Source organism: Protopterus annectens, chromosome 8.part0 (genome assembly GCF_019279795.1).
Source record: "Protopterus annectens isolate FY-2018-M chromosome 8.part0, PAN1.0, whole genome shotgun sequence".
NCBI lineage: Eukaryota > Metazoa > Chordata > Ceratodontiformes > Protopteridae > Protopterus > Protopterus annectens.
In genome coordinates, this window is record NC_056741.1 from 1,324,718,218 (window position 1) to 1,324,731,493 (window position 13,276).

Below are 13,276 nucleotides of genomic sequence, written 5' to 3' on the forward strand. Positions count from 1 at the left end.
CTCTCTTATAAAAACCGACATCTCCAAGGGGACTGAAGGAAGAAAATCAGGAGAAGGCAGATCAGATGCAGAACTCTAATGTTTCCATTCTAAGACAGGATCTCAGGACCTCACAAAGGGAAGTAGGGTTGCTACAACTACACTTTTTTGATATGTTTGTGCATGTAACTAATAATGTTTTTTCATTAATAAATAAGAAAGTGTGCAAATACTTCTCCCTGACTGTGAGACAACTGTCAGTGAGTACTGACCACAGAAGGTATCTACAGCAACAGTTCTAATAAACTAATATGGTCTGCTGACCTCCATGTTTATTTAGTGTAAAGAATGGGCTTAAACGGTCATAATTTCTGGTGAAGATACAATATCATACAATATGCCTGAAATCCATTGCTTTTAAGTAAATGTTACTGTTTCTTCCTCTGACCTGCTAGTCAAGCTCTTCTTCACCACATGGAAAGTAATGCCTGAAACTCCCATCTTTCCTGCAGAACAGATGATCAGCTTTTGTTTTTAATAGACAACACTGCTCTTTGCTGGCTGACAAAGACCTGAACATTGTTCTTATACTACTGTCTATAGTTAAGTAACCATAGCCTGCTGCCAGTTTGCTCCAGGCCAGTTTCAGGGATTCTCTGGACACTGATCAAGCTCTTCATATCAAGAGTTCTACAACAATGCATACACTCAGAAACAGTTGTAGAACAGTTATTAAGACAATACATATGAACCCAATCAGTATCCTTCTAATTCAATCCAAAAGCTGTATACAAGATTATAAAACTATACCAATTTCAGAAAATAATCTAATACATGTGGGAGACCAGCTCAAGCATAGAAGGTGCAGGCAACTGCATGCTTATAAATGCATATGCATGTCTGTCTGGGTTTATATGCAAACAAAAAGAAAAAGAAAGAAAGAAAACATAAAGCACACCGAACTCTAATTACTTACATGTTAGGACAGTTGGCATCAGTGCTGCGAACATGAGGAACAGCATGGAGAAGAAGAGGAATCCTGTGTTGTTGAATACCTTGGCTGCATCATTGCCAATGTGCAGGTAAAGCATGCCAATCAGAACTCCAATGCAGATGTGTGACATGAAACGAAGGTGGGTTAGAACCTAAATGGAATCAAACACATCTCACTACACTTAAGCACATGGAGACTCACCAGAGACAAACAGTGCAGTCAGCAGCTGTTAAATCCACTAATGCACCTCTGACATATAAGGTGGATAATGATCTTTGCATGTCCTTTATAAAGGTGTGCTGAGGTGCAAATACACATATTTCTAGTTACAAGTGGCAAGTAAATATCAAAACATTCTAATTCCTTATACAACATAAATATCAATATATTTCTTTTTACAAATGTAACAGATATCAACATGTAATTTTACATTTAAATCACAGGGAAATGTTGTATATATTTTTTAACAAATAACTTTGTAAATATCTAGTTACATATTTCCTTGAACAAAGGCTTAGAAGGTACCATGTCCACTTTGTTTTCAAACAGTGGGTGAAGAGCTTACCAGTTGCATGATAACCATTAGGGCAAATGACTGTATATGTTGGGTGGGACTTTGTGCATGGCAGAAAGAAAATGAACTCGCATTTGAATTCACCTATCATGTAGTCCATGTCCTTCCAGTATGTTATTGCAACAAGAGGAAGTGTAGTTTAGTTAAAGGCTGACACTTACCCACAAAGCAGTAATAACAGCACATAGCTTGCATCAGTGCTCTGTAATTGCAAGGCAAAGTATGTTAGACCCATGCTAACACAGCTAAATTAATCAGAAGGAGTGTCTCGTAGCAAACACATTTTTGTACTGTTCTGCCATATTTCTGTTTCTCACCACACCACATGTATTACAAGCTTTTACATCTCTAATTTTCTGCTATGTAATACTGCAGTCTTTCCACATTCAATACACTAACTAATAACGTTTTTGCTGTTAGAAACCTCAATACCCACATTAAAGATCACAATCTCTTTCGATCACAATGTCACGGCTAGTTGGAAAGTCCAGTCTCGAACTGTAGTGGCATCTCTTCTAGATCTAAGAGTATCTGTGTCTCTCTTTACTCCTTAAACATCGGACCCATTATAGTATACAACTGATCAAGCACCATGTACAACTACAAAGCCTCCAAAGATTCTTAACTAGAAAAAAATCTCTAGTCTAAGACATTTATTTTACCCTGACTACTCAGTCTCTGTTGGGTTCCTGACAGGCAACTATCTACTGTCGAGAGATGCCGGCACTTCAACAGAAGTTTTACTCTTAGCAAGGCTAGATAAAGCCTATCCAGAAGCAGGCTGTGCTAAAGTGTTATCTCTCACTTCATGACCAAGTAAACTTTCTCTAGCTGCTCTACCTTAGTTAGAGCCTTATCAATATTTATTTATTAGACTTCAAATGCTTTTATTGTACTAATTAATATTTAATGCTTCTTTCATTTAACACAACTATTGACAGTGTAGTAAGGGAATGTATTAAAGAAAGCACCACACAAACAAGTTAAATACCTTACAAATACTTCTATATTGCTTATCGTTGACACTACTGGATTAAATGGAAGGTGAGACAGTTTGCTTTCCCGCATCTGCTAGCCTCATATCACTTGGAATACTCAAGCAGTGAAAACAACTGCCTGATGCTTACAGACAATGAATTATTACTTACCCTATCACTATCTACCTGTGAAAGATGCACCCACTTAACTGACTGAATGATCACTCTCACAGATGAACACAGTTTGTGAAAACCACACACGTTCACAACATGTCATATAAATACCTACTGTAAACAAGTCACTGCCTAAGCCTCCAAGCTCCAACAAGATTAGACTCCATGGAAAGCAAACATCACAACACATACTAGCAAATCTATAGATGAGAGTCACATGGTAAACTTACCCTAAACCCAGTACACGTAAACCCTCTACTAATAAAAATGTTCTTCTGCTTAGTGACTCCATAGTCAGACAAACACACTCTGTTCTCACAAGACTGGACAAAAACAGGGTGATGGTTTAAGGCACCAAGATCCCCATCATTTCAAGCGCCCCCAAGACCTTTAAGCTGAACAAGTATGACTATGACATGCTACTGGTCTATGTGTGTGCAAACGACTTGGCATCCCAACCCTTTAGGGATATGCAGAGAGACATTTGAGTGGAATCCTTCCTTTACGAAGAATGATACTGAGGTGGTGTCATTCGAGGAGGATCCAGTATGTGTCAGCCTGGAATGAGTTGCTATATAGCCCTACTTACTTTGATAAGGACGGTTTGGTGCTCTCTTTTCATGGCTTCTGCATATTGGCTAAAGTTCTTGTTGCTGCCTATAGTGCCTTTTTAGGCAAGGCAGAGCTCACCGGATGGATCTCCCAACCTAAAAAAACAAAGCAAACCAAGCACTGGATAATATTAAGGCAATGTTGCTCAATCTTGGGAGTCTAAATAACAAACTTCTAGACCCCTGAGGCCCTTCTGCATTTGGAGCACATTCATGTGTTTATTATTTTGCAGAAAGAACTCCCTCAGTACCAGGGTTTTGCACCTAACAAGCCTTTAGACCTGACGGGGAGCTGTGGTGGAGTATTCATATTTATTAAAGACCACATGACCTCCAAACAGATTCCTACAGACCGACAAACCAAACCAAACCTACTGCTATACAAATCACACTAAATAAAACCAGCTATCAGATCATACCTTTTTTACAGGACCACCTTGATGCCCCCTGGAAAAGCATGTCTGATTCCTAAATATACTGGATGAAACTTAAATACACAGGAACTCCATAATTCTGGGCTACTTTAACTACCCATTGATAAAATGGAATACCTACAACACAAATGTATGTTATCACTAACCATTCTGAGTTTGTAATCAAGAAGTCCATCAACTACATAGTCAAAAAACTCACTGGATGGCAACATATTCTTGACCTTGTCCTTACAAATATAGCATATATGTAAACTATCTCCATTGTTTACATTCTTACTTAAGTCTGATCACATGTTGATAATCTTCTCCTTTAAAATCTCCAATAAATCTACACCACCAAAATCCACACATAGTACATAGTCTCACTAAATCTACACCACCAAAATCCACACATAGTAACAGAAAAACATTCGCGGAGGCTCTCAATAATAATCTCTCTAAGCAACAGAGGCCTCCAAAGCAGAAACGCAAGCAGCCTCCATCCCCCAACACAACCCAAATGACACATAGCCCACAGATTCAGTGTGCCACTCAACCACCGCCAATAAGGCAAAACAACATACCCAACGCACTAGTCATAGGTGACTCTATAGTCAGGCACACTGATGTCCCACTCACCAGGCTAAACAAGGATCCGCCACATAACCCACGCACTCAGGTCACTCCACAACAAGTACAAATATAACTCTGTCATTGTCCATGTTGGTGTGAATGACCTGAGATGTACCTCCCTGGACTACATGAAAAGAGACATGGAAGAGCTCTCCGATCTAGTAGCAAAGGCAGGTATGACCCTAGCCCTGAGTAGCACTCTGCCATTACCCAGAATGATACCACAATACAAGGACAAAATGATTGACTTCAACAATTGGCTAAGCTTCTGGTGTCATTCTAACGGGATCCAGTATCTGTCTGCTTGGGAAGGCATGGTCGACAGACCACGATGCTTTGCCACAGATGGCCTGCACCTGTCGCCCCTGGGATTCTGGATACTGGCTAAGGCTCTTGCTGCCCCTATAGTGCCTTTTTTAGGCAAGGTTCAAATAACAAATTCACCACCATAACAGGAACAGGCAAGCAAAAACTGACGGTAATGATACTCAACGCTAGAAGTCTAAATCTCAAAATGCACTCACTCGAGGCACTCCTTAAAATGGAGAGCATCGATATCTGTGCAGTGACTGAGATCTGGTTCAAGGCTAGTAGTTATAGCACTACCAGGCTATAACTCATACCACACGTTTCAGCTATGTAACCTGGACCGAAACACCAAAGGCGGAGGTGTGTCCATATTCATTAAGGATATCCACATCTCCAGGCTAGTTGGTCAGCATAATGCATCCAAGGTTATCCAAGTGCAACTAACTCTGGGCAAAACTGCAATCCAAACTGTAGCTTGCTACAGATTCCCCACCATGCCCCAGGATTCCCACTCCTCATTTCTTGATGTACTGGAAAATATTAGGGTTCAACCAAACACCCTAATAATGGGCGACTTCAACTACCCCACCATTAACTGGAAAAACTACTCGTGTACCAACTCCTTAGCTCAGCGCTTTCTGGAATTTATAAACTCCAATGCCCTGAATCAACTTATCCACACCCCCACCAGGGGCAACAATATCCTAGACCTAGTCATTACCAACATGAGTGACCGGTGTTCCACACCTGAAGTCAACGCCTCGTTGGTCCGATCTGACCATAAGCTAATCACCCTTGATATCCACATCCCGCCCCCAACCCCCATTAAGGAAACCACAGTAAAAAATTTCTCCAAAGCCAACTTCATGCTTCTTAAGACAGAAGTGGTGGACTTCATGACACCCATGCAGATGGACAATACAGTTACAACTGCTGAATCCTACACAAATGCACTCTATAAGTACTTACATGACTGCATGGATCGTGCTATCTCAAACAGAACCAAGATGCTATCCTCCAAAAAAAGGAAGCCAATATGGTGGTCCCCAGCCATAAACAAACTGTACAACAAAAGGAAGAAACTGTTGCAAAAGAGAGTAAAATCCCATGAGTGGAGGAGCTCCCTGTTCAGCCTCAGTAAGAAGCTGAGATCCCTTATAAGATCCTCCAATGCTAGCTACAAAAACAAAATCACCACTAATTCCAAGGACAACCACAAAGCATTCTATAGCTATATCAAGAATCTCGATGGCAACACCCAGATCTGCTCTGAGTTACAGCACAAAGGCAAGAAAATTACAGAACCAGCTGATATTGCCAACATCCTGGCAGATAGGTTCAGTGCTAACTTTACCCCCCTCTCACCCCCTAAAGGGCCCATATCTGTACAGGAAGAATGCAGAGTCCCTGTAATCACAACTCCACAGGTAAAAGCTGCACTCTCTAAAGCCAAAAACACAGCATCCATGGGACAGGACAACATCCCAGGCTGCATTTTACATGAACTTCAGAACGAACTGGCTCCCCACTTAAGCACCATGTTCAATAATAGCCTCGCATCAGGCTTTGTGCCCACTGAATGGCACACAGCAACAGTTATCCCACTCCACAAAGGGGGAGCCACCACTGATCCTGAGAACTATCGAACTATTAGCCTGACGAGCCTGGTCTGCAAGGCCATGGAACGTATCATCATGGAACTCATAAACAAAGACATTGGTAACCTCTAAACTCTGGATCCCACCCAGTTCGGGTTTGTGAAAGGCAGATCATGCCTCCTGAACCTGATCGACTTCTTTGAGGCAGTCACCAAAGCCGTAGATGATGGTAAGGTGGTTCACACAGCCTATCTTGACCTCGCCAAGGCTTTCAACACCATCCCCCATTCTGGAATTATAGATAAACTCACTAAACTAGGTATAAATCCCTACGTCACAAGATGGGTTGCCAACTGACTCACTGACAGAACCCACACTGTAAAAGTTGTAGACTCCAAATCTGACCTCAAAGCAGTGACAAGTGGAGTACCACAGGGTTCCATCCTGGGACCTCTCCTGTTTGGTACTTACTTCTTTGAAGTACAGGCTAACACAGAAGGCCTCTGGCTAACGAAGTTCACAGATAACTGAAAACTAGGAGCCATAGTCAAGTCCCCAAATGATGTGGACATCCTACAGAAGGACCTCGCTGAGACAGATGTCTGGTGTCAGAGCCATGGCCTCAAGCTCAATGCCAAAAAGTGCAGTGTCATCCCCTTTGGTAAAAACTCTGTACTCATGAACTACCACATAGGCAGCAATCTACTTAACACCGAATGCGTGATAAGAGACCTTGGGACCCAGGTGGACAGTAGTCTCTCCTTTGATAGTCACATTGCCACAGTAGTCAGGAAGTCCTTCTACATGGCACACCTCATCATAAAAGGGTTCTCATCCAGGAAAAAAGAGGTCATTGTTCCCCTCTACTCGACACTCATTAGACCCATTATAGAGTACAATGCCCCTTTTGGAATGTACCTCACAAGACATCTGCAGCAGCTGGAAAGGCCACAGAAGTACCTCACAAAGAGGATTACTGGCCTCAAACAAATGCCCTACGCTGACCGACTCAAAAAACTCCAGCTTTACTCCATAGCATATCACCTACTCCGAGGTGATCTCTGCCTAACATATAAAGCTATGTCAAACCCAGAGCCGTTGGACATGCTACACCTAAAGAAATCCCAATCCCTCCGAGCTACACGCTCTAGGGACCTAAACCTTGTCACCACAATAAACAGGACATGCTGGAGGGATAGATTCCTGTCCCAGAGACTTCCCATACTCTGGAACAGGCTACCCATCTATGTCAAGCAAAGTTCTTCATTAGCACCTTTCAAGAAAAATTCTGATGAGTGGATGGGAAATAGGAAATACACCAAGGGGATCCGTTCTGTGTCTCTGCTCAACAGTGGCACAGGAAAATAACTTTCTTGGGTGGCGAAAGCCAGGGAACCTTGTTGGCTAGGCTTACATAGGCCCTTGGGCTGATAGCCTAGTACCTACCTAGAACCTATGAACCTTCAGATGCAAATATCACAGTATTCATAGACTTTAACTACATCAGCCTCTTACAATTCTATGATGAAGCCTCAAAATTCGAGTACAGAGGTAACTCCCATGATAATTGACATGGCTAGTAGTTATGCAAATAAATTCTATGCTCATCTAGATAAATATGTAAACCTGACAGCCTGCAACAGAACTAGACAAAATGGGACATATAAGAGCAAACCAGCCTGATGGTCCACATGTACAAACAATACAATAGAAGAAAAAAGTTTCTTAAAATACTCGGCAAAACTAAAGACCCATGAGTTGAGTTCAACATGAAAATGTTATCAGAAGTACTGAAAAATACTATCAGGAAAGCAGTGTCATCAAAGAAAGTTTATTTGGATTAGCACTTTCATCTTATATACTTCATCTAATCTAAAAAGTTTTAGAAGTTTTTTTAAACAGATCAAAATCCTAATAGAAGCAATGGTTCATTTTCTACAGAAACCCAGAACTACTCTTGAGCCAATCCATTTAGCTTTTTTCCATCCTGGAGGTGGCCCCAGGGCCACCCCTAGGTTGGTTTAGCTTGATTTTCGTAGCTACCACTTTGTGGGACCTGTGATTTTGGTTTATGAGTTTTATGAAGGAGAGAAACATTTTCAACCAAATCAGGGACAGTTAAGAGGTACAATTTTCTCTTCAGGTCTAGGTCATTGCTAAAAAGAGCCAATGGAGCAGCCCACTTACTCAGTTAATAAATTAAACCATCTGTAAAACAATAATATTTTTCGCAATGACAAAAATGTGACATTAGACTTACAGTGAATTAAGAGTTTCAGCATGGAACAGAAGTCAATGAAAAGTCCAAAACCTTTAACAATGTAACACCTCAAATGTGGACAATGTAAATATTCAAAAGATGTCCTACATCAAAAGTTTCACAAACTGTCACTTCTCTGACTATTTCAAGTAAATACATGAAAAAGTCTGCCCAAAGAAGTTCTATAAATATACTTATGGGGAAAAGGTGGTGACTGAAATGGATCATAAAGTAATACACAATACATTTAAGAAACTGTTATAATGAATCATTCATATGTGCTACAGTGGTAAGATGATCTGTTTGTAGAAAAACTGGAAGTAAACTGCATAATTTAACAACTGCCTAAAAGTGAAATGAAGCCTACAGAGTTTCAGCTGTAAGCTGATGATCTGGAGATGCTAACACCTTGAGAAGTGGATAAAGGAGGTTTATTCTACCTCTCAAGGATATAACAGAGTACAGCTGGATATACATATGATTAAATGCCCATATACTTGTCCTCAGACTAAGACAGTAAAACTGAGTGGGTACTCATCTTAAGAGTTCATCAAGACAGAAGTATATCAACATTTAGGTATCCCATCCAGACTCCTAGAGATTACTTCTACAGAAAGTGCTGCATATAGTTATATGCTAGACTATTGAGTGGATGGTATTACATAAAAAAAAGCACAAAAGCAACCAGGAACCAATAAAAACAAAAAGCCACGAAGGTAGACCAAAAAGCAATGCTTCCAAATAGCGTGTCCGTTCTATGGCTTACACCATCGAAGTACCTGGTTTGGTCAATTGCAACACTACCAATGTTGTTTACATCTCTTTTTGCTCTGGTTGCCCTGCATTTTATGTAGGGATGACCACCAGGAAACTTAGCACTCGTATCAAAGAACACAACTACGCCATTAAATGTAGGGACAATACCAATGCTCTATACAAGCATTCCATTGATTGTTGCTCCTTTAAGAAATTTTTATTTACAGTGTTAGAAATTTGTCCTGTTGACCCTAGGGGAGGGGACAATAAATGTTACCTTGAGCAAAGAGAAGCAATCTGGCAAATTAAATTAAAATCTGATAAGCCACCTGGGTTAAACGAGTGTATTAATGTAAAATGTTTTTTAAAACAACGTAAGTTATGTATCACTGATAAAAAGAAAGTAGCCTCCTTCTTTTTTAAGTAGTTGTCTTTACAACATTTTTGTTTAATTAGTTAATTTTTTAATTGACAGGTGTATTTAACTGTGTTTTTACTTGTATCTTTCATTCTGAAGAAGTGTTTTACGAAAGCGGACAAATAAATTCAGTGTACGCTATTTGGAAGCATTGCTTTTTGGTCTACCTTCGTGGCTTTTTGTTTTTTTTGGATGGTATTACATGGTCAGTCTGTTTGCTTACTTTGAATGTTTTCAAACTTTAGGACCTAACTCCACACACTGTTCTGAAACTTCTGTGGGTGGGCTTGTTTCTTCATCTTAGGCCAAAGGATAAGTCTGTTTGGAGGAAAGGAAGATGGATTGAGCATATATCAGCTTTGAACTGCCTGGCATGAAACCCGTATCACTGCCATAAAACCTAAGATCTACTTAAGATATGGTACAACAGCAGTTAATGTTTTTTTAAGCACCTTTACTGAATTACCACATGTGACATAGGCAAACTTACATTTATATAAAAGAATACAAACCATATTAACTTGTTTACAGTTACAGACATTACCCATCACATATTTTCTTTTACACAATATAATCAATCCAACATTACATAAATTGGTCAATTCCTGCCTTTCCTTAAACCTCATTCCTCCAAAATATTTTCTGCATGTATTGCTCCCCACAATTTGCACTATGGTCTTTGTAATTTGCTCCTACCCTTTTCTAAAAATCATATTTCCAGTTCTCTTATCTCTGTTACAATATTCACTACTCAAATACGGTTGGTTTAGACATCGATTTCCATTTTCTATTAATTGTTTTTTGGCAGCTGCCAGAATTAAACTCAACAAGGCCTTTCTATGTCTAGGCCATTCAGCTCCTGCATCCCAGTTCAAAAAAATAATTTCCTTAGTTACATCTATTTGCTTGCCCGGTATTTCTGATAGAGTACTCTGTAGAGAATATTCCCAGTTGCCTCTTTCCTCCCCATCACATCTCCAACATTTACCATCTACCTGAGAAAAAAAAATTCTTTGGAATCTGATTAAAGTATAAAAATAACTATGCAAACACTTCCAAGGAAAAATCTTAAATATTCTATACTTTGTTGCATATTTCAGAGCCATGCATATGTCCTCCCATTCTTTCTTTGTGAATTGCCTTATACAGTCTCTCTTCCCAATCTTTTTTTAACCTTCTCTGATTGATTCCTATAGGTGTTGTGCAATATTTTATATGTCATACTAATTAGCCCTTTTTTAACAGCAGGTTCAAGATTCAGCTAAAAACTCTTCTTCTATCTGTTTCTCTTTGCCTATTCACTGATATAAATCCCTGATTAGGAAGGCAGTCTCTAGCCTGTAGTTCAAATATCTTCTTGGCCACTTCCCATTTTACTTCCTTTACCTCTCTAATTATTTGCTCCCAATATCTTGGTTCCTTTGCCACTTTCCTCCAATAAATTCCAACCCCCTCTTGCCTCTTCTCTGTAACCCTAATTGCAGTCATCTCTATCATCTATCCTTTCTCCATTCCCATATTGGTTTAGTTCTTAGATTACATTTTAGTACTTTATGAATATAGTATTCTGTTTAACTGCTGTTATTCTTCTTAAGAATTTGGATCAAAAATCCCACTCTCTACTTATTTCTTGAATTTCTTCCCTGCCTCCCCATCATCTCTTTCACTTTAAATGATAGCTTTACGCATGTGTTATGTATAAGACCATTAATTGTGCAGCTCTAGAATATCCCTTCAAAGCAGGTAATCTTAAACAACATAGGATCAACTTATCCAACTTCACTCCTGCTGTATTATTCTCCTCCTAGATAAAATCATTCAACTCATTATAAATTACTATCCACAGCTTCTCCTCTGGTTAATAAACATATGCCTGACCTATATATAAAACTAGAGGGACTAAAAACTGTTTTACTGCTTGTATCTTGCTATCCATAGCCATACACAACAGCTTTCAGTTTCTCAGTTTTTTTACCTTTTTAGTCTCATCCCACATATCTTTAGCTGTCATAACAGAATCATTTTTAACCCATACTCCTAAATACTTCATTTTACCATGTCCCCATAAATATGGACATTGCTGATCCAATTCATGTGTGGGTACATATTTTAGCCTTTATTTTATCTTCATTAATTTTATACCCTGAAAAAAATTGAAACTGTCTGAGAATGTTCTACAACACAGATATACTCTTCTGGTTTTATCAAGTACAAAATAATACTGTCTGCAAACAGAGCCAACTTTTCTTGATTACCATACCAATTACATCATTGAGTTAATGAGTCCCTTATTTTCTTTCCAGTGGTTCTAAATATAACAAAAATAACAAAGAGGAAAGAGGACACCCCTGCCTGGTTCCTCTGTTCAGACAGAACTTATCAGGAAGGAACCCTACCACTTTGATTTTTGCCTCCAATCCCTCATATATCCTCCTACATATCCTTATTATTGTATCAGAGAACGTAAATGCTTCCATTGTCCTACTCATAACATCCCAGCGTAGTCTGTCAAATGCTTTATCTGCATTAAGACCCACCAACAACAGTGGTATTTTCTTATATTCTGCTTCCCTCTGGATCATCAATGTTCTGTTAAGGTTGTCAAATATTTGCCTCCTCTCCACAAAACCACACTGGGATATATCTATCAATTTTGGCAACACCTTTGCCATTCTTTTATCCATTTTACACATAAACACTTTATAATCATGGTTTAAAATTGAAATGGGCCTATATGAAGCTGGATCTGATTGGGTCTTTACTGCCTTTATGTTTTACAGCCCCCACAGCTTTTTTTCCAGTATGTTGGTACCTCCGCTCCTTTTAAAATACTCTTAAACAAAACCTTCCAGATCTTTATCACTTTCTTCACTCCTAGCTTCCAAACTTCTACAGGAATACAATTTATTCTTGGAAACTTTCCGGCAGATTGATTACACATTACTGTTTTTATCTCATCTCATCTTACCTCAACTGCTAATTGTTGAGCCTCATCTACCTCTGACCTTGGCATATTTAATTCTTCAATAAATATTTTCATTTGTACTTTTTCTTGATTTCCACATTTCTCTGCTTTATACATATTTTCATAAAATTTCTGAAACATTTCTAATACCAATTTTGGTTCTCTGGTTATTTTTCTTATTATAGGCTCCGGAGCAGCAACCCCTTCTACTTTCTGGTACCTGAGCCATTGTAATATGCTTCTCTCTTGAAAGACGTACTCCTATGATGACTATTCAGTTATCCCACCTGCTCTGGTGTTGACTATACTGCATGCTTATGAAGTACTAATTGTACTGCAAACCCGCTACAGTGCTGATTACATCCCATACCTCCCATGGCACTAACTATACTGCATATTTTCTATGGTACTGACTGTACTGCTTACCTTATGTAGTACTGACTGTACTTCAAACCTGCAATAGTTCTGATTATACCATGTATCTCTAACAGTACTAACTATACAGTATATTTTCTGGGAAATGACCATACTGGGCACCTTCTTTGAGGTGACTATAATAGACACCTCATGTGGCACAGAATTACCTTAGGGTAGTTAGGCAGTAGATAACCTTTG

The 13,276-nt window shown here is 39.3% G+C and overlaps 1 protein-coding gene across 1 annotated transcript in view; it reads right to left on the reverse strand.

Annotated features, from left to right (window-relative positions):
• ABCG4 (ATP binding cassette subfamily G member 4) overlaps window positions 1-13,276 on the reverse strand; it is a 682,517-nt gene that overhangs the window by 73,797 nt on the left and 595,444 nt on the right. Inside the window, exons 11-12 of the mRNA XM_044080863.1 lie at window positions 956-1,124; window positions 1-32 (exon numbers count right to left, since the gene is read on the reverse strand). The exon at window positions 1-32 is cut by the window's left edge and continues 69 nt beyond it. Of these exons, the coding sequence (XP_043936798.1) occupies window positions 1-32; window positions 956-1,124 (201 nt within the window). The remainder of the gene's footprint in view (window positions 33-955; window positions 1,125-13,276) is intronic.